The sequence below is a fragment of the Strongylocentrotus purpuratus genome, unplaced genomic scaffold (assembly GCF_000002235.5).
Source record: "Strongylocentrotus purpuratus isolate Spur 01 unplaced genomic scaffold, Spur_5.0 spur5_scaffold_15, whole genome shotgun sequence".
Taxonomy (NCBI): domain Eukaryota; kingdom Metazoa; phylum Echinodermata; class Echinoidea; order Camarodonta; family Strongylocentrotidae; genus Strongylocentrotus; species Strongylocentrotus purpuratus.
In genome coordinates, this window is record NW_022145600.1 from 24,082,132 (window position 1) to 24,101,036 (window position 18,905).

Genomic DNA, 18,905 nt, shown 5'->3' on the forward strand with positions numbered 1-18,905 from the left:
GAAGGAGTGATATTTTCCCTCGTGACAATAAAATATAACCTCTTGGGAAAATATAACTCCCTTCAGCGGTCCAAAGAATGTTATATTACACCCCCTGCCAATCAATATCTGTAAAATACTGTACTTTTATTTAATTTGTGTCTCCCCTTTGCGTAATTTTTGAATGTGTATTACACATGTCTTTACAATTTACAACTACAAATCATTTTGAATCACGCCTCGTCCAAAATTCCTTTTTATTGTGACTTTAAACATGTACCTGTTTCCTTGCTTCCCGGTTCCCCCTCCCTTAGATTTAATTTATCATGTAAGAAGGAGGCGCGATAACTCAGTTGGTAGAGCAGTGGTCTCGTAATCTGGTGACCCGGGTTCGAAACCGAATCGATGCGCTAGTTCCCTTTGGTAAGGCATTAATCCTCATTACCAGGTCCCTCGGAGAGGACCTAAAGCCGTCGGCCGTCTGGTTGCTTACCTACAAGCATTAATGCTTTCTTAGCAGTCAGATAAAATAACTAACCATAACCAAGTACAGTTTACTTTTATATATTTTGGTCTATCTTTTGTATAACTTAGATTCCTACAAGGATGTACAATTTGCAATCAATGAAAATCATCCCCTGTCTATACTTGCCCAACCTTTTTACTTTATTTACTTTTCAATATGTCTCAGTCTATACCCAACTATTTTGCTTTTCGTGACTACCCTCTCTCTCTCTCACACACACACACACACACTTTCTCCCTGTGATTGTTTAAGTTTCTCTGTCTCTTTCCCTTTAGTTACACAAATAATACCAGCCATTTTGGGTCAATTAATTTATGCTTCCTTCTACATTTTTAACGTGAAAATTCGGATATGAGATATGGGTATGTTATGAAGATTTTTGATCATTACAAGCGATATAATTAATATCATTTTACAAAAGCCTATACCAATGTTCGCTCTTTCACTGCATTATATATTTTTGTCCGACCTCATTCCATCTCGAAGCTGATCAAGATTAAAATGTTCTGTCCTAAATTTTCACAATTTTTCGTTCCTTAACCTTCTTACTTTTTTTCAAATTACAATCTTATCATTATAACTAATACCTCTATAGCACAATTCTCTCTTTCTCTCTTTTTCATTTTCTTTTCATTATTACTGCAATTAATGAATAATGTCATAATACATATCACATTTTAGAATCTCGTCAGTTTATGTTTAATGATATTAATGCGTTTGGATGCGGAGTTACTCGTGGATATAGGCTATTGTGCTGGAAGTTACAAGGCGGTGCAATTGTTCAATGGTAGAGCGAATATTTTGGAGGTCCATTAATTTTCAAGTCTGTTACCGTTATTTGTATTAAGTAAAAACTCACGCACACCAAGGTAATGTCCACATTGTTTGTATGGGATAGGAAAGGACGTTTTTAAGAGAGAAGAGCTTTGAACAATGGAACATCCCCGACGATCGACGCCTCCGAAGTTCAGAAAAGCTGTCAGCAGGCCAACGTGAACAATAATGTCGATGTTCTTGACTGTTGGTCTCACCGAACCGCAGACAACTTTTCAGACCGCCCGTCAGTGCGACATTGTCGGTGTGGTGGATTGTGGGTCTCGTAGAGCGGTCCGTCTCGTGGGCTGCCGTCTCGAACGGCTGACCGTATCGAGGACCGTATAACCGTTGGCAACGTGAGACGATAATTGTCTATAATTATGCAAAGAAAGGGATGTTTTTCGTGCTGGTCGATTGAACACATACTGAATCCAAGAATTAACATTGCTAATAATTGTTTGGAAGACCGAGATTTATGAATTTGGCCTGCTGGCGAAGGAAGTTTTTGAATTCAAAATAAGAATGTGGAAGCTAAATTAGTTTCTCATTAAAGTCTCACATAGTTCAAAATTATTCGTGTGATACAGCGACAATCCTATTTAGATGAACATTAAAGACCCTACCAGTTTGCAATCACTGTAAATACTCGGAATTTCATATTACGTGTATGTAATATGTGTTGTAATACGAACAGTTAATATTGTTGCTATATAATCAAGTTGAAGACATCGTCCTATTAAAAAAAGATCATAGTTTAAGTTAAATGTTATGTTAATGTATTTGTGTTATTGTTGATTATAATATTGCCTGTATTTATTTTTAGTGTGAATAGATTCAAATCAACTAAAAGAGTAATCTTATGCTCGTGCGACACGTCTTTATCATTCAAGAGCTTTGTCTCCCTCTTCCTACCTCTCCCTCCGCCCTCCTATGTATGTCTGTCTCCGCCTGCCTGACTCTCTCTCTCTCTCTCTCTCTCCCCCTCTCTCTCTCTCCCTCTCTCTATCTGTGTCTCTATTTAAATCCGTCTCTGTCTCTGTATCTGTTAATGATTCTGTCTCTGTCTCTCTCCCTCCCCTCTCTCTCTCTCTCTCTCTATTACACACACACACACACGCATACTTGCACGATTGGTACATTCATTTTATTACTGGCTCATTGACTTTGATGAACAGATGTGACACAAGAAAGTCATGTTTTACACAATTCTTTTTGAAGATTTATCGATTCATTTATCTTTAATTACATTATCATTACATGAGATATTTTCACATTTCTAAAAACAACGTTCATTCTATTTAATTTGAATATCCTTTGAGCCATTGTTGTTTTGATTTAGTTGGTGAAGAGGAGGAGGTTGGGTGAGCGCCGGCCACTGTCGGTCACCTTACCGCTGGTGGCGGAGCTGAGGATAGAGCTGTAGACGGAAGATGGAGACATGCTTGGGCTGGCGGCAAGGATAAGAGCAGCAACTCCTGAAAAATAAAGCGAAACGAAAGTATGTGAGAGATAAACTTCAGTACCTGTCGTGCGATAAGTGTGAAATATTGTGTAAAGTTGTGAGAAAGGTATAAATTGCGTAGTGCACTATTATGTATTTTGAGATCTAGAAAATGCAACGGAGTATTCCAACAATAAGGCCATCAGGTCTTAGATACCATCTGCACACGGGCGGACAATGGTCATTGATGACTTCTTTTTCTCTCACTTGATTTGTATAACACTAAGATACTGGATAGGTGCCCATAAATGTAATATAATTATTCACTTTGTACCAATGATGCATTCCATGATACACAAGCGAAATTATTTTTTCGATAGGGTGAACAAAATTATTAATGAAGCATTCCCAACTGTATAATTAAATTTGTTATTTTTAGGGTAATTATCTTCACCTCCAAGTTGTAAAAGTAACAGTCTTTAACAGTATTAAAGATATCATCCAGGAATCATCATCCAAGACGACATACCTGAGACGTGTGGGCAGGCCATGGATGTACCGCTGATGGTACTGGTAGCACTGTCAGATCCCTTCCAGGCAGAGGTGATGTCAACTCCAGGTCCGAAGATGTCGAGGCAGGAGCCATAGTTGGAGAAGTAGGCACGGGCATCGGTGTCATCGGTGGCACCAACGGTCAGGGCCTAGATATTGGGGACACCATGAATGAGACTTCGTATAAATAATGAACTAAAAATGGATAATAATTAGGTCTCCTTTACTCAGGGAAGCCACTAGACTATTAAGACTGCTCTTCCTGTGGACCATGCACTTATTATTAGCCTAGCATTTACCTCAGGTTGAAAGTGGTAAAGTGGAATAATATCTTGCCAAATGACGTTGGTGAGATTCGAATCCTCTGCCCTTGGGTTGGGAGTCAATTCTCAATTCTCACTATACGAACACTAACGCTGGATGTGGATATAGGGAGTATGGGGAGACATTCCACGAAGAGTTGAAAGATTAGGAAACTTACATATCCAGACCTGGCTGGAGAGGTTCCGCAAGCATCTTCATCACTGTTACCAGCGGCGACAGAGACGGTGAACCCAGCATCGTACATGCGCTTGACGGCAGCATCGGTAGTGCTGGAGGCACCACCTCCGAGAGACATAGAGACAACTGCTGGACGACGACCGTTAGATACAACCCAGTCCATTCCTGCAAAGACCGTAAACACATTTTGAAATGATAATACAAATACTAATGATTGAATTCATAAAGCGCATTCCAGAGGATACAAGGCACTGTCGCTAATTATGCTATGCATAACTTGAGAAGAACGGTTGATTTTCAGTTGTTTTTTGAAAAAGTAAAGCAAAGAACCTGGTCTTAGAAATAAGGTTTGTTCCATAGGCGTGGGGCAACGGAAACCAAACAGGTTATTCAAAGAGAAATTCAGGTGTTTTCCTTTGTTCCTTTCTAATTAAAAGAAAGGTATCCCTTGGATTTGGTACATTGGTTATTCGTACTGACAAATCAGTTCATATTTCTTTTAATGGGATTCAGCCCCTTGACGAAATTTGTTGCCGTACACCCGTAATCATGAAGCAATTTGAATATAGTCTCTCCGATGTCAAGTTAAGAACTTCTTGATACCACACTCTAAACTTCGATATGACGTCATATTACGTAGAAATATAATTACCGTCGATGATTCCAGAGTTGGATCCGGATCCGAGACATCCAAGAACACGGATTCCGTAGATGTTGGCGTTCTTGGCGACTCCGTAGTTGGTTCCAGCGACGGTTCCAGCGCAATGGGTACCGTGACCGTTGCAGTCAACTCCCTGTAAGACGGGAAAAGTACAAATGTATACTGGTAGTGCCCTTTTCAACAACAAGATACATTGGGGATGTGTGGAACGTCTTTAAATGTGATTTGGGACGCTACATTCTATTTCAGATTTTTATTGTCATAACTCAAAATGTGGTTTCCAACTTTGTAATTTTACAACCTTAATGTAGACCTTGGCTCGGTCGCTTTTGGTCTACGTACGATCTTGATTATGTCATTAAATCATCTTTATTCGCATATTGTACAATTTTAATGCTTTCGTTAGAGAATCTGAATACATGAGAACCATTGTGAGAGGGACTTTTACAAATTACGGATTTAGCCCTAGCACCCCACTGCCCTTCTCTGATATGATTCTAACCTGTCAAAGGTACTCTTGAGTAGCAGCGGATACATTTGGTTCCTTATGTTCATTCAAAGGCTTTTTGTTCTTAATTGATAGGCCTTTATGAACTTACGTTGTTGTTTCCGACGGCATCGTATGCGGCGACTGCACGACCTCCGAAGTCGTTGTGGGTGGGCCACACACCGGTGTCGACCACGTACACGTTCACATTAGCACCAGAGTCTGCAAGTAAGCGAAGATGATTTTGTGAGAATACTTGATTCAATATTTTCTGAATTTCTGACATTTTATGAGACGATTACCCTTTCATTTTCAGAAATACGGACTTCTACAAAAAATGAAACTCCGGAATTATAATGAACCTTCAGAAAAACGACACTTAACCGATTTCAAGAGCTGATTTTTCTCAAACAATAATTTTGTTATAATTAGATATGATGAAAAATATTCATTACAGATAAAAAAAAAAAAAAGAAGAAAAAAAAGAAGGGGATTTAAGATTATGCATGCCCTCTAAATTTTAAAGTGAGCAAATATGCAAGAACATCGGAGAATTAACTGCTTTTAATCAGAGAAGTTGAAATCATCCAATGTTAAATCTTACTCATTGGGTTGTAGGAGTTATCAAGAGGAAGGTTCCTCTGGTCAATACGGTCAAGACCCCATGAGGCGACGGCCTGAGTGCGGACAATACCATCTTCCTCAACGTGTACGACTCCATCGAACCTGCGGAGCTATATAACAAGATTCAAGATATTCTGTAAAGATCTGTTTAAAAACTATCAAACTGTTTAATCAAGTAATTGCGCATATACGATACTAATGAAATTTTGTACTTATATAACCAATCTCTCTTCGAAAAATTTGCTTTAAAGGCCCACTGCACTACTTGTAGTTACTTGCGCCCTCTATATAACAAACAATGCCTAATCGGTGACCATTGGTCCCCCATATCCTCTTTTTCATATGTTAACTGAGAGCTGAGTTGATGAGATAACCACCTGTCCAGTGACCTTGCAGGGTGCTCTAATCCCTCCTGTAAACTATGGCAGATAAGCTTTAAAAGGATCCTTGATATTGCACGCTGATTCTTATAAAAAAACGATACTTCTATGACTTTTGTAGGTTCTGTAGAGTAAGGAATACACCAATGTCGCCAAAGAGTCCTTAGTGGTATTTTAGTTATTTCAAGAACCCTGAAAGACTATAGTGTGCAATATCTTAAAAGAGCGATTAAAAAAAAAAACATTGATGCACGTTGATTATTTACGAGTGACATTTCGTATTCTGGTCAAAACATTAATTTGGGACTAGACAGCTATACTTACGAACTCAACGGCATCTTCGCTGAGCTCGAGTGAGAGGGTCTGCATGTTCTTGAAGGTCTTGAGGACCTTGGCGAGCCTGAAGCGACGGGCAGAGAAAGCTGAAGAAAGACGGGCACCGAACTCAGTCACGTCAACGCTATCCTGTAATTGAATATATACGCATATTTTAACAGGCCTTTTTTAATGAAGTAGTGATTCTATTAGTATTTGATATAAAACTGAACAACAAATGAAGCACTGAAGAGGCAAAAGCTAACTTAAAGTAACCACATTTCTTTTCTTTCTTAATTTGCGGAGCATGTATTTAGAGGCCGATCCAGAATTTTGTATAGGAGGTCACAGTACCTACGTAATAATTTAATAACAGAACATTTTTGTGTCGTTGGTTAATCTGCTATTTCCTATTTGGCTCATCGTGATCGCTGTGCCTATCAAAAAGGAGTTGCATAAAATATGTCATTGAAAAATATACTCCACGATATTAGAGACAATTGAAAAAAGAAATCGTCTATCAAAATATCAATGCTCGGTATTAACTGTCATTCGAAACGGTGAAATTATTTTTAAAAAATCATGTGGGAAAACTCGAATGAACACTAAATTAAAGAATAAAAAAATGATAACTTACGTCGATCATAACAAGGTACTTTCCCTTGATGGTTTCCTTGGCACGCTGGAGAGGAGCGATGCCATAGGCAACAGCCAACAGGGCGGTAAACACGATCAATCCACGCATTTTCTGATGTAAGAAATTATGTGAAATGTATGACAAAGATTATTAAAATGTTCAATGCATTGTCATTTGTATAAATCGACAAAAAGATACAACTTCTATGTAGGCATCAATTATGACTCCTCTTTTTGATCAGTTTAATGTAAGAATCATATCCTTCAGTTTGATGACTATAAATAGGCCTTTGTAATGCACTGCATTTTCCACCAAATGCCCCATATGAAAAAGTCATTATCTTACATTTCCCTCACCCGAAGGCTCTCCGAGAAACTAGGGGGTATTTCTTGATGGGCCCACGGCTTTGCTGTGTACAGACATGTACCCATGTACACCCACGAAGAACCAAGTAATGTTATTTTAAAAAAAGTCTGGTGTCAGCAAATTATGGCCCACTGCACGTGTAAACTGACCACCATCTTCCTTAAACTTTAAGAAGCCCGAATGGCTTAAACCAAGAAGGCAAATGGTAATCAACTCACCGTAGGTGTCTGGAGGTACTGTGTCTTTTGGTGTGAAAAACTGGAACCAATGAAGAACCAAGTCCAGTCATCTGCTTTTATAGAGGTCCTGTACCAAGTCGGACTTATCAGGAAGGCTGACATGGACGTCATAAAAGGATTATGAGGAGGACACGTAGATATTAATAATAGGATTAAATTATTAAGTGTCGTGTGCTGTTCCAGGTGAGCTAATATCTTATACCATCACGTGCACAATAACTATATAATATTATGAAATCTAGAACGAATGTTGGAAACTCATTGACAAGTTAAAGCCCCCTTTCTCCCTCGCTCTATCTATCTGTCTCTACAGTCTCTCTATTTTTTTTTATCTCTCTTGCTCTATCTCTCATAGTCTGGTAGTCTCTCTCTCTCTCTCTTTGTCTCTTTACACTTGATCTAATTATCGTGATCTTCCTCTACTGTAAATTAAAGTTCAATTTATCCTGTTTAGTACATTTGAATTTTGTATTATTTGTTTCTTCCCTCTGTATAATTGTCAACTTTACATATATTTACAATTTACAATTACATGTATAAATCATTTTTAATTCACAATGACATGTATAAATTATTTTTAATTCACACTCCGTCTATAATTCATCGTCATAATTACTTTATATATGTTTCGTTACTTCCCAGTTAACCATTACCTGCCTCCTCTTTCTCTCTCTCTCTCTCTCTCTCTCTTTTATTTGGTCTCATTTTGCTGATCTTCTCAACCATTAATCAGGTTTAATTTATCATGTTATATTTTATTTTTAGATAATTTGTGCCTCCACTTTGTGTAATTTGTTAATATGAATTTTACAATGTTTATAATTTACAACTACAAAACATTTTAAATCACGCCTGGTCTATAATTCCTTTTCACTATGACTTTAAACATATACCTGTTTCCTTGCTTCCCGGTTAACCACCTAAACAGGACATTTTTTTTGGGGGGGGGTTAGGTCATCCTTTTTAGGTCATCCATTATGATTTTTTTAAATTATTTTTTGTATTTAAAAAAAAAAAATTAAAACAAATCCAAACTCAAAAAGGGGGGGGGGGGGGGGTTTCCCAAAAAAAACATACACATAAAAAAATGAAGGGGATGGGGGTAACACCATGCGCTGTGTGTGTGAAGCTAGAGCTTCGCATCACCGTTTCGAATTAGCATGCGTAAAGCTTGTTATTGACAAGATGAGCTTTGATTGGCTGTATGCAAATGGGTTCATACTGGGGTCCGGAGCTTAAGTGGGGAAAGAATTACGCCTCCCGCCCCTCCCCCCTTCTGCAACACAAACCAAGATTATCAAAAAGTAAACTATACAGAGTTATGTATCATGCTAATAACATAGACTAGGGGTTCTAATCATCTTTTCATAATGTTGAACACACATGAAAGAAAAATTAATATTCTCCACTCAACAGAACTAATTCTAGTACTAATCAAAAGTAAAATGCTAAGCTTTAGATTTGTAATTGAGACTAGAGTAAATGGTTATCAGGTCAGAGGATATACCTACGCATAAATGTGGGTGTGCCTCTGTGGGGGAAGTGCTTGTAGTGGGAGTGCGGTTTGTGTTTGTGTAAGACAGAGAGAGGGGGGATGGGGCATGGAGAGGGGAGAAGGGATGCTTTCGACATTCCTTCTAATCCACGGCGAAGCCAGACAATAATAATAATAATAATAATAATAATAATGATACTAATAAATTCTGCGGGAAACACGTGTTCCTCGTTGCCACCCCCCCCCCCTACCCCCGCCCCACTTCCACAATCGCATTCATTTAATTCATTCATTTCACAAGAAATGAATTTAACCAGGGAGGTGGGCCCACCTCCCTGATTTAACCATGTACACACTGACCAGGAAGGAAACAGTAAACATCCTGGAAGAAATGTCTCATCAAATTTCATATTCCGTGAACTGGCATGAGTGTGCAAATATCAAATTATGCAAGACATTGATTTGAGTCGGGTCGGCTTTCATTTTACACTTTTAACAAATCCACGTATCTGAAGTGGTGTGTAAGTTCCTCGGTATCCAGAAAGTAGAGGTACGTTACAATTTCAAGATATTTTTCACTTCTTCTTTTATAACTTTAAACATCTGGAGTAAGAAGAGAAGGAAAAAAGGAGGGGAAAAAAGCGCAATCTTGTTCCTGCAGTTAATGGCATGCAGGCGCCGATCTAGGATCTTGTAATTTTCTGACGAGCAAATAATTTTTAAAAACCAAAGGGGGGGGGGATGGGGGCACATTCTTAGTCTTTCGTATTAAAGATATACCACTAAGGTTTCAAAAGATGGTACGGGCCGGTTGTGCCCCCATTCCCCTTAAATCCGAATGTGATGGCATGTGTCCTCGATTCGTGCTCATGGACTTCTATTAGTGTAATCCTCTTTCTGATTATCCATTCCGAAGGTTACGAAAGATCACTTCTTGTGCAAACTGGTAAATAAACTTCAAGTTTTAAGTATAAGCTTCCAACAAACATTTTATAATTATCTGCTTACAAACCTTTTCGGGCTTTATGCATACGAGTATTTCATAATGGATTTCAGTTTAACTAATTATCTTCAAAATAAATATTGCACTCGTACTGAATGTCATATAGCTTTATATAAATCATTGTGTCTCTAATGAATACATCATAATATTATCACTTATGTTCTACTGATATTGGTCCGCTAAATCAATTGGAGGATATTTCTTTCTGTCACTTTACAGACGAACAAGGACACCATGTCTTTCAAACACCCTTCATCTCTTTTCCCATCATTGGTCATGGCTTTTCTCTTGCCCTTGACGCTTCAAGCCTTCCAAGGCGACTCGATGGAGATTGTATCCTCGGGATTACATACAGGAAGCGTTCGTCGGGGATGTTACCAAAACGTAGAGCAAAGAAAAGCTTACTGCAGTAGCAGAGGTCTTGATTCGGTTCCTCAAAATCTTGCAGAAGACACTAAGGAACTTGATTTGTCTGAAAACAACATCACTGTCCTCCCGAAGTTCTCGTTTAAGAGATACCCCCTGATCACCGACTTGGATCTTTCAGCTAACGACATCAGAGTGATAGAACCCACCGCTTTCCACCCTCTCAAGAAGTTGGTGAACTTGTCTATAATCGTCAATCGCAATCTTGTGCTCCCAGTTTCAGGCTTATTCAGATGGGCCAGTAAGCTGACCTTGCTGAACCTGTCAGGATCAAACTTGAAATCCCTTCCCAACGACACCCTAAAATGGAATCAACACATAGACTACCTGGATTTAGGTTTCAACCACCTCACTTTCATTAATATCAGCACTTGTGGCTCGGTAAGATATGCTGGCTTTGCTTATAATCACATTGAACAGCTCACGAAGGAAACTTTCACCTTCGGGTGTCAAACTGATCATCTGGAGCTTGGGAATAACCCCATAAAGTTGATTGATCCAATTGCAATTGCTGCACTACATACCCACTCATTGATTCTAATATATGCCGGAGGCCACTCTTGGACACCCGAGATGCTGAGAAACCTAACAATCGGAATCTCTCGTTCACATATCAAGAGCCTTAAAGTCGATGTTAATTTAGGTCATTTCCCTCAAGATGTTTTTACTCCTTTGCGAGATTATTCCTTCACTCTTCTTGATCTCTCCTACAACAAAGTGAATGCACTCTTTCCATTTGTCTTCTCGAATCTGACGCTGCTCGATCAACTTGATCTCAGTAATAACAAAATAGCTACAATCGAACCGAACTTTTTTGATAGCATGCAGGCGCTGAAAGTGCTGAACATAAATTTCAATCAGGTAAGGAGTATTAATACTGGTAATCATACTTGGACAATCAACCTCATTAAATTGTATTTATCCACGAATTCATTAACAGAAATTTCAAAATTCGCATTCCTTGGTTTGCAAAATTTAACCCTTTTAGACTTAAGCTTTAACAGACGACTTGCTAGTATTTATTTGACATCCTTTACAGGACTAGATAACATTCACACCATTGATTTGTCAGGATGCAGTATCAGGTATTTGCAGTTGTACACTCCGGTATTAAGGTCGCTTTATATGAAAAGAAACTACCTCTTTGGGGCACCTATAAATCCTTTAGAACCTGGGAAATCCTTCAAAAACTCAATGAATCTTGTTTATTTGGATATACAAGAGTCACAAGTTTTTCCTTATAATCTGTGGGATCCAGCCACAAATGTTTCTCTTTTCGAAGGACTGTTCAACCTTACAACATTGGATATGAGTAAGAATCCGAACATTGGCAAATTCGGCCTGGATCTTGGGATCTTCCATCACCTCTCTGCACTACAGGAGCTCAGTTTAGATGCCTGCGCTATTTCCAACCTTCACCCTCTTGTGTTTACAGGTTTGGATTCACTTCAGAAGCTGAACCTATCAGGCAATAACCTTGAGCAGATTCGTATTGGTTTACTTACAGGGTTAGGGCAAATACGAAGCATTAAACTCGATGGAAACATTCTAGCACTCCTTGATGAAGGAACGTTCCTGAACAAATCAAGACTTACAAGCCTTTCATTGGCAAACAACAAGCTAACGGTTCTAAACGAGAGCATATTTAGACCAATCTATTCTTCTCTTTCACTGGTAGATTTTTCCCAGAACCCACTTATTTGTACATGTGATTTTGAGTGGCTTCTACATTGGCTGAATCAGAATGGAACAGTACGCCTTGCCAATGAGAATCAGACTCTCTGTGCACCATCATCATTGGCTTCTCTCCGTGAGATACTTCATTTTAATCCCACTGAACTCTGTCGGTTCAACTATGCCATCTTCAGTTTAATTCCGATTGTCATCGTCTCCTTGGCTGTCTTACTCGTACTCGTCTATCACCAGCGATGGAGGCTGAGGTACAAACTCTTCCTCCTAAAACTGGCGGTCATTGGGTATAGGGAGAGGCTAGACGCGCGCGACCATAACGACTATGAGTTCGACGTAAATATCATCTTCTATCACGACGACGAAGAATGGATTCGCGATAATCTGAGGCCAACTCTGGAGGTCAAGCTACCGCAGTTTCAAAGGAACACCTTTGGTGACGCAGACCTCATACCGGGTATGTACTACTTGGATGCCGTTGACTACGTGGTGAGCCGGAGTTACAAGACCATCATTCTACTCAGCAGAGCCGCTGTGCGTGATCGCTGGTTCATGCTCAAGTTTCGTACGGCCATGAACCATGTGAGTGATACCCAGACTGAATTTGTAGTCGTTGTCTTCCTCGAAGACATCCCAGATGATGAGATACCTTTCTTGGCGAGGTTGTTCCTCAGTGACGGCAGACCTTACCTCCACTGGACAGAGGATGTGAGAGGTCAAGAATATTTCTGGAATGAATTGGCAAAGAATCTGACCATCAACCTAAGGACCAATGATCTGATCCCAAATGAATAGAACCAGTATGGCAATTCAATTTCCGTTTAAAAAAAGACTAATAGCAACGAAAATAGGCCTGTATTTAGGGTATTTAAGGGTTGGTTCGGGAATAAGTTCACAATATCAAGATACAAATAGTTCGGAAACTGCTCTCTTTGATCAAAATTTCATTAGTACTTTGTTCCTTTATTTTAATTTTCATACAAAAGATCCTCAATAATCTTCCTTTCTAGAAGCCATCATAACAACAGAGGTGCCTACCATAAACTGTGCAATCATTTAAGACAGAATTAAAAGTATTTTTCGAAACTCTTTGTGCCCTGGTTGATACCAGAGCTGAGGTTGTGCTCATAATCTTAGGCTTAAAAGGCATCATACAAAAGTGAATAGTAGTACATGTATTATCATTAGGAGTAGCAGCAGCAGCAGTTAGAAGTATCATCATTATTATCATGTTCACAGATAACAGATGTAAAAATATAGACATCAACTATTGTCTTTAGATTATCATATTTTATCTTTTACATGGTAATGCAGAATATTGAATCACATGTCACATTAGTTTATAAAAACAAATTGTAATAACACAAAATGTTATTTGTCAATTGATTCCTATGTGTTATACTATTTGTCAATGATGATTACATTTTCTGTAAGAACTCGATCAATGTCGATAACAATTTTTATCTATCTATTTCTATCGAAGCAAATTGCCATTTTTGTATGCACTCTATCATTGTAAAATCATCGCAGAATTGGGCTATGTCGCAATGTTTTGTTGTTGTTAATCTATTAATAAACCATTTATCTTCACCATACCACTACTTTTATTTTTATCATTACTGTTATCAATATCATTATTATATCAAATGAGTGTTAAGCACAAACCATAATCTCCTAGAGCCAGAAGTGCATACATAGTTAATACCCTTCTGGCTCTTAACAGATGATAAGTTATTTATGGAATGACTCCATTTTCTTTTGGAGAAATCAAGTCTTTAGTGTTGATACAGTATTTAAAGATTTTAATATCAGTCAACAGGAAAAAGGCATACCTTACAATTTGGATGATTTACTTCCTCACAATGTGAATATTCTATGAACGATATTCTTTGCAGTGTGTGTGGTGTGAAATTCAAAGAAAAGTTCATATTTATGTTGATAAATCACAAAGCAATGATATATAGGGAATTCCAAATAAGGAGTCGGGCATCGATCATGGCTAAATGCCGAGTACTGGTAGTGCCGGTGTACATGTATGTGTGCATGTCTGCATTTTTAGGCCATTTGATGTATATTACCATCTGGGGTTGTTTACACAAATCTGTTACAGTTAAATTAAAACGGACTTTACTTTCTACATAATTCATTAATTTAGAATGCATTAAGCAAAAGTATGTTGTGGTATAAAGGAAAGGCAAGAAATATCTACACACTTTAATTCTACCAAGCGTCTTTATCGTTGTACCGAGTTTTCTTTTATTCTCTAGTTTTCAAAAAGCTACTGGCTCAAACATTGACAAATTACGAATACATGTATACACAAAATTAAATTTTCTGTACAATCTCGCATTTATAAATGTAGATAAATGACTATGATACACTAATGACTATACTAATGTATTCTTATATTTATTCAGGTACCATAGGGGTAATAATATGATACGAGTGAGATACGGGTAAGAGGACACTTTTTTTGGGGGGGGGGGGAGTCCAAAAAAATCGCACCGACTAAGCCAGCTGAAAAGTCGCCCAGTGGGGGGGGGGGGTAAGAGGACACTTTTTTTTTTTGGTCTCGAAATTTGAACAATTTGAAGAAAAAAAACTCAAGGGGGGGCTTAACCCCCCCCCCCCCCCCCCCCCTGCGTACGCGCCTGATCTCGCCCTTGACGGCGCTCTTCGAGCTTGTCCAGAGGGATCTTAGCATCCATTTCCTTGATGATCTGCTCAAGGTCGCTCCCCGTGAACGTTGTCGCGTGGGACCAAAGTTACCGAGAACATGCTTAAATGCTCTTGGTGTATCGTTCCATGTAACTCTGCATGCCTGGACACAAAACAAATATAAAACAACCCTTACTGCATTGTACAACCTACTAAAGAACCAGACACTTTTGTAAATTATAAAAAAACAGATTGTCAATGAGATGGATGCAATATAAGGCTTGTGTTATAACCAGGCACGTAGTCAGAGTTTGATGTTGGGGGGGGGGCACATACATGTAATCGATCGAGGTCAAAAAAGGGGTCTAAAAAGTTCAACCGATCTTGGAAAAAAATTTGGGGGGCACGTGCCTCCCCCCCCCCCCCCCACCCATGGCTACGTGCCTGGTTATAACAACGATGGAATATGGATCAGAAACTTGGAATGTAAAGACGGTAGAAGACGACAGAAGATGTGAAGTTGTGAGGTGCTTAATTCAAGTGAGCTCAGGGAAACGTTGGCTCTGTGGAAAAAAACTGTGGTGGAAGCGGAATAAGTGGACTGAGATGGATGTGTCATGTTTTGAGAAGAGAAGATCAGGCGCGAATTCAGGCGGGGGCACCCCCTTTGGCGGCAGATCACCCAATGAAAAATGTTAAACGACTGATTAAGATATAACAAGCTATTATTGAATTTTAAGAAATAAAGTATTTATCGTTCCATTCTGAAAGGAAAAAACCCATCAAACACTGACCCGATATGAATTAAAAATACTGTTATTGAGAGAACTGACTCATTAAGTCTTGTAGTCATTCTTATTCATGAGTCACTTGAATGGAAGTATCACATTGCTAATATATCTTCTAAGCTTTCAACAATTATACTTGTTTCATTCAAACTCAGATATTTTATACCCACCAATCTATCTTGATAAACTACATATTTTACAAAAACGTGCAATACGACTGATAAAAAAGGGGCTTTTGTACTCCCAAATTACTACTGTTTCTTGAATTAAAAATTCTCCTACAGTTTGATCTATTAAAAATTTAATGTATCAGTTTTCATGTTAAATCATCGTGAACTAAGGGATTCTCCCAGTATTTTTTGATATGTTTAGAACTAATTCTTCATTCCATACGTAACCCCGCTCGTACACAGGATAACCTTCGTGTTCCCATTACCCGTTTTATCCATTTTACATGGAACACATATGAAACTCAATTTGTAATAACCTTAAATCCAGCTCCACACTTTCTCGTTTTAGAACTCTAATTAAACATATAATTTTTGAAACAATGTCATCCTTGACTAAGTACAGCTCATTATCTTTCTCATTCCGACCTCATCCCTTTCTTCTCTTTCTCGTTCCCGTCTCTTTTTTTTTTTTAATTCTTTCTCTTTCTTCTCTTTCTCTTTCTGAACTCTACCTTTTTGGTATCGCTCTTGTGTGTTTGTGTGTGATTGTTGTTATGTGCTTATACATAGGTGGTACCTGTTAATAGTTAATGGTTGGTCCTTTTTTTCTACTTCTAAAAGTTGTGTATACATACTTAGTAAGTTTTATTTATTTAGCCATTTAATTTAATATTGTGTTTACTTGATATGGGCTCGTGTACAAGCACAAGTTGCTTCTTATAGGTCCTGGAATATTATTTATTCTGTATTTATGATTTGTAATTGTTTTTATGATGCCAAATAAACTGAATTATCATAACATATAATTTAGAGGAATACGACCAATATTAATTTGTTCCGACTGTGTCAGAGGCAATATTTCCTTACTCTTTCTTTCTCTCTCTCTCTCTCTCTCTCTCTCTGGGCCTCTCTCTCTCTATCTCTCTGACCCTCTCTATATCTCCCCCTTCTCTTCCTCTCTCAATCTCTCTTTCTCTCTCCTCTTCCCCTCTCTCAATCTCTCTCTCTCTCTCTCTCTTGTCGTTATATATACTTTTTCAATTGTTCTTTGGGACTTTTGTAGACTCTGTTGATCCGTAGATCATCTGAGGTGACCTCTGCTCCCGGATGAGGAAAGAAAGATCATGAGAGTTCAAAATAACAGGAAATAACGCCAACCTCGTATTCAGCCTAGGCCTATACTGTAATGAAACATGATCTGGCATACAAAGTATACTATCTTTGCTAGTACTACGTGTACTAGGCAGATGTCCTGATAGTTTTTAGACATAAAGCCTTAGCAGTCGCTGTGCGTAACATTGTCTGCACAATGAGACTATATAATTAAGGCATAGTGCAAAGGCTCTACTTGGGTGATTTGATGCAACCAGAACTGGCAGAGCTAGACTCTGCTCAATGCTTTAGGAATTGTGGTTAAATGTCAAATCAGAGTCAGTGCTCTCGGCTCGTGGACGATGCTCCGCATCATCATTGGGTCACCCCCCTTAGCAAAAAGCTAGATCCGCCCCTGATAACCCCTGAGCTTTCGGGGGCTTCAACACCAGGGGGTCTAAGGCGGGCCCCTTAATGCTTATCTGACCATTATAAAATGCCTCAAATCCCTGAGTTTCAGGGGACTCAGCTCCCTAGACCCCACATCAATTAGCGACCTGCCAGTGTCATGAATAAGGTATCCAAATATGCTCTTCTGACCGTAATTAAATGTCCATACCCCATGAGCTTCCGGGGTCTCCGCCCCTTGACCCCCCGCCGGGCCTTTACCCCTAGGCCCCACGCCAATTTACGCTACGCTCTACCTGATCATACATACTTTAGCCTCCCCCACCCACTTTGAAAAACGTTCAGCAAAGCCTGCATGTAAGAATGGGGTTGATGCGGATTTTTGTTGTTGTCTGCTTCCCCCCCCCCCCCAAACGTGTTTGCTCATTACGCCAATGCTAGTCACCATTACGTTCCTAGCATTTGGCTCGCATAATTTCAAATTTGCCCGCCCCCCTTAAGAAATCTTGGACCCGCGCCTGATACTGGTTGCGACGTTTGAGGTTCTCCGTGAACTGGGACGGCATGATGCATGATCACTTCAAGTTTCTCAAATACACATTCCTGAAATTTCAATTAAATATCTATTAACCCAGTAAAGAATAGAGAATGTGAAAACCATGCAAAATACCCTCATTGACATGTTACACGAATATATATATTGTTTTAGTATACTTACTTTACTGTTGTACCCCTACTGTTATACCATATCAAAAAATAATTATTAACACAAAATACCTACTTCAGATTAGAGTGTTGGCTCAGTCAGTAGAGCGTCCGCCTCACAACCGGGAGGTCGTGGGTTCGAACCCCGGCCGCGTCATACCAAAAGACGTTAAAAGATGGGAGTTGTTGCTACCTTGTTTGGCGTTCAACAATAAGGGATAGAGCAACGTCGATCTGGCGCTGCTCAGTGGCTGCCGGGCTCACGATCAATTGGGCGAAAAGAATTTCCGTTTCGGTTTAATAAAATTTGGAGTGGACTATTATTATTATTATTATTATTATTATTATTATTATATAAGAAAAAAAATGGAGGGTATGTAAGAAGAAAGAGAGAAGAAGAAGAAGAAGAAGAAGAAGAAGAAGAAAGAGTATTTAAATGTATATGTTTGTATATTCATCATGACCATGTATATTATATCAAATGTATACTAAAACAGGGCCCCATGAATGTCAATTAGACCCCGTTCTCATTCACTTCGTTGGAGCGGTCTAACTAAGACCCGTTCCTCAGGAGCAGTTCTTAGGTGAGTGAGAACGGTCAAAGTGGTCCAGGAAGTGGACATCTGGACCGCTCCAGAAGACCACCTCGGGAGGTGGTCTTGAGGAACGGGTCTTATTAAGAGCGGTTTGGACCGCTCTAACGTGCAATGTGAACGGAAGCGTACTTTGACCGGAAGTGAGCTAGTGACGTTCCGTGCGAAACATGTAGTACGGTACATACGGTTTGTATTCCGCGCGCGAAAAAATTGACCTGCTGACCTGAGCTGCCATAGCAACAAGACCACTTTGATTCGTGGAGCGGTTTGAGCCATAAAAAACTGCTCGGAGTGTGAACGCTCTCAAACCGTTCCTCAAGACCCGTTCCTCTGGAGCGGTCTAGCTAAGAC

The 18,905-nt window shown here is 39.2% G+C and overlaps 2 protein-coding genes across 2 annotated transcripts; one reads left to right on the forward strand and one right to left on the reverse strand.

The window, feature by feature from the left end:
- Positions 1–2,512: 2,512 nt before the first annotated feature.
- Positions 2,513–7,651, reverse strand: LOC115924103 (aqualysin-1-like). Its single transcript, XM_030985868.1, has 9 exons — positions 7,504–7,651; positions 6,920–7,030; positions 6,292–6,432; positions 5,568–5,697; positions 5,076–5,185; positions 4,468–4,609; positions 3,796–3,980; positions 3,292–3,463; positions 2,513–2,796 (listed from the first exon to the last, which is right to left on the reverse strand). The coding sequence occupies exons 1-9, from the start codon at positions 7,633–7,635 to the stop codon at positions 2,657–2,659; spliced, it is 1,263 nt and encodes a 420-aa protein (XP_030841728.1). The 5' UTR covers positions 7,636–7,651; the 3' UTR covers positions 2,513–2,656.
- A 1,828-nt stretch (positions 7,652–9,479) lies between these two features.
- On the forward strand, positions 9,480–13,343 carry Tlr1.1 (toll-like receptor Tlr1.1). The gene is given in 4 exon segments (NM_214505.1): positions 9,480–9,569; positions 10,242–12,430; positions 12,433–12,439; positions 12,441–13,343. Coding segments are annotated over 3 exon segments (2,673 nt in total). The 5' UTR covers positions 9,480–9,569; positions 10,242–10,256; the 3' UTR covers positions 12,933–13,343.
- Positions 13,344–18,905: the final 5,562 nt, after the last annotated feature.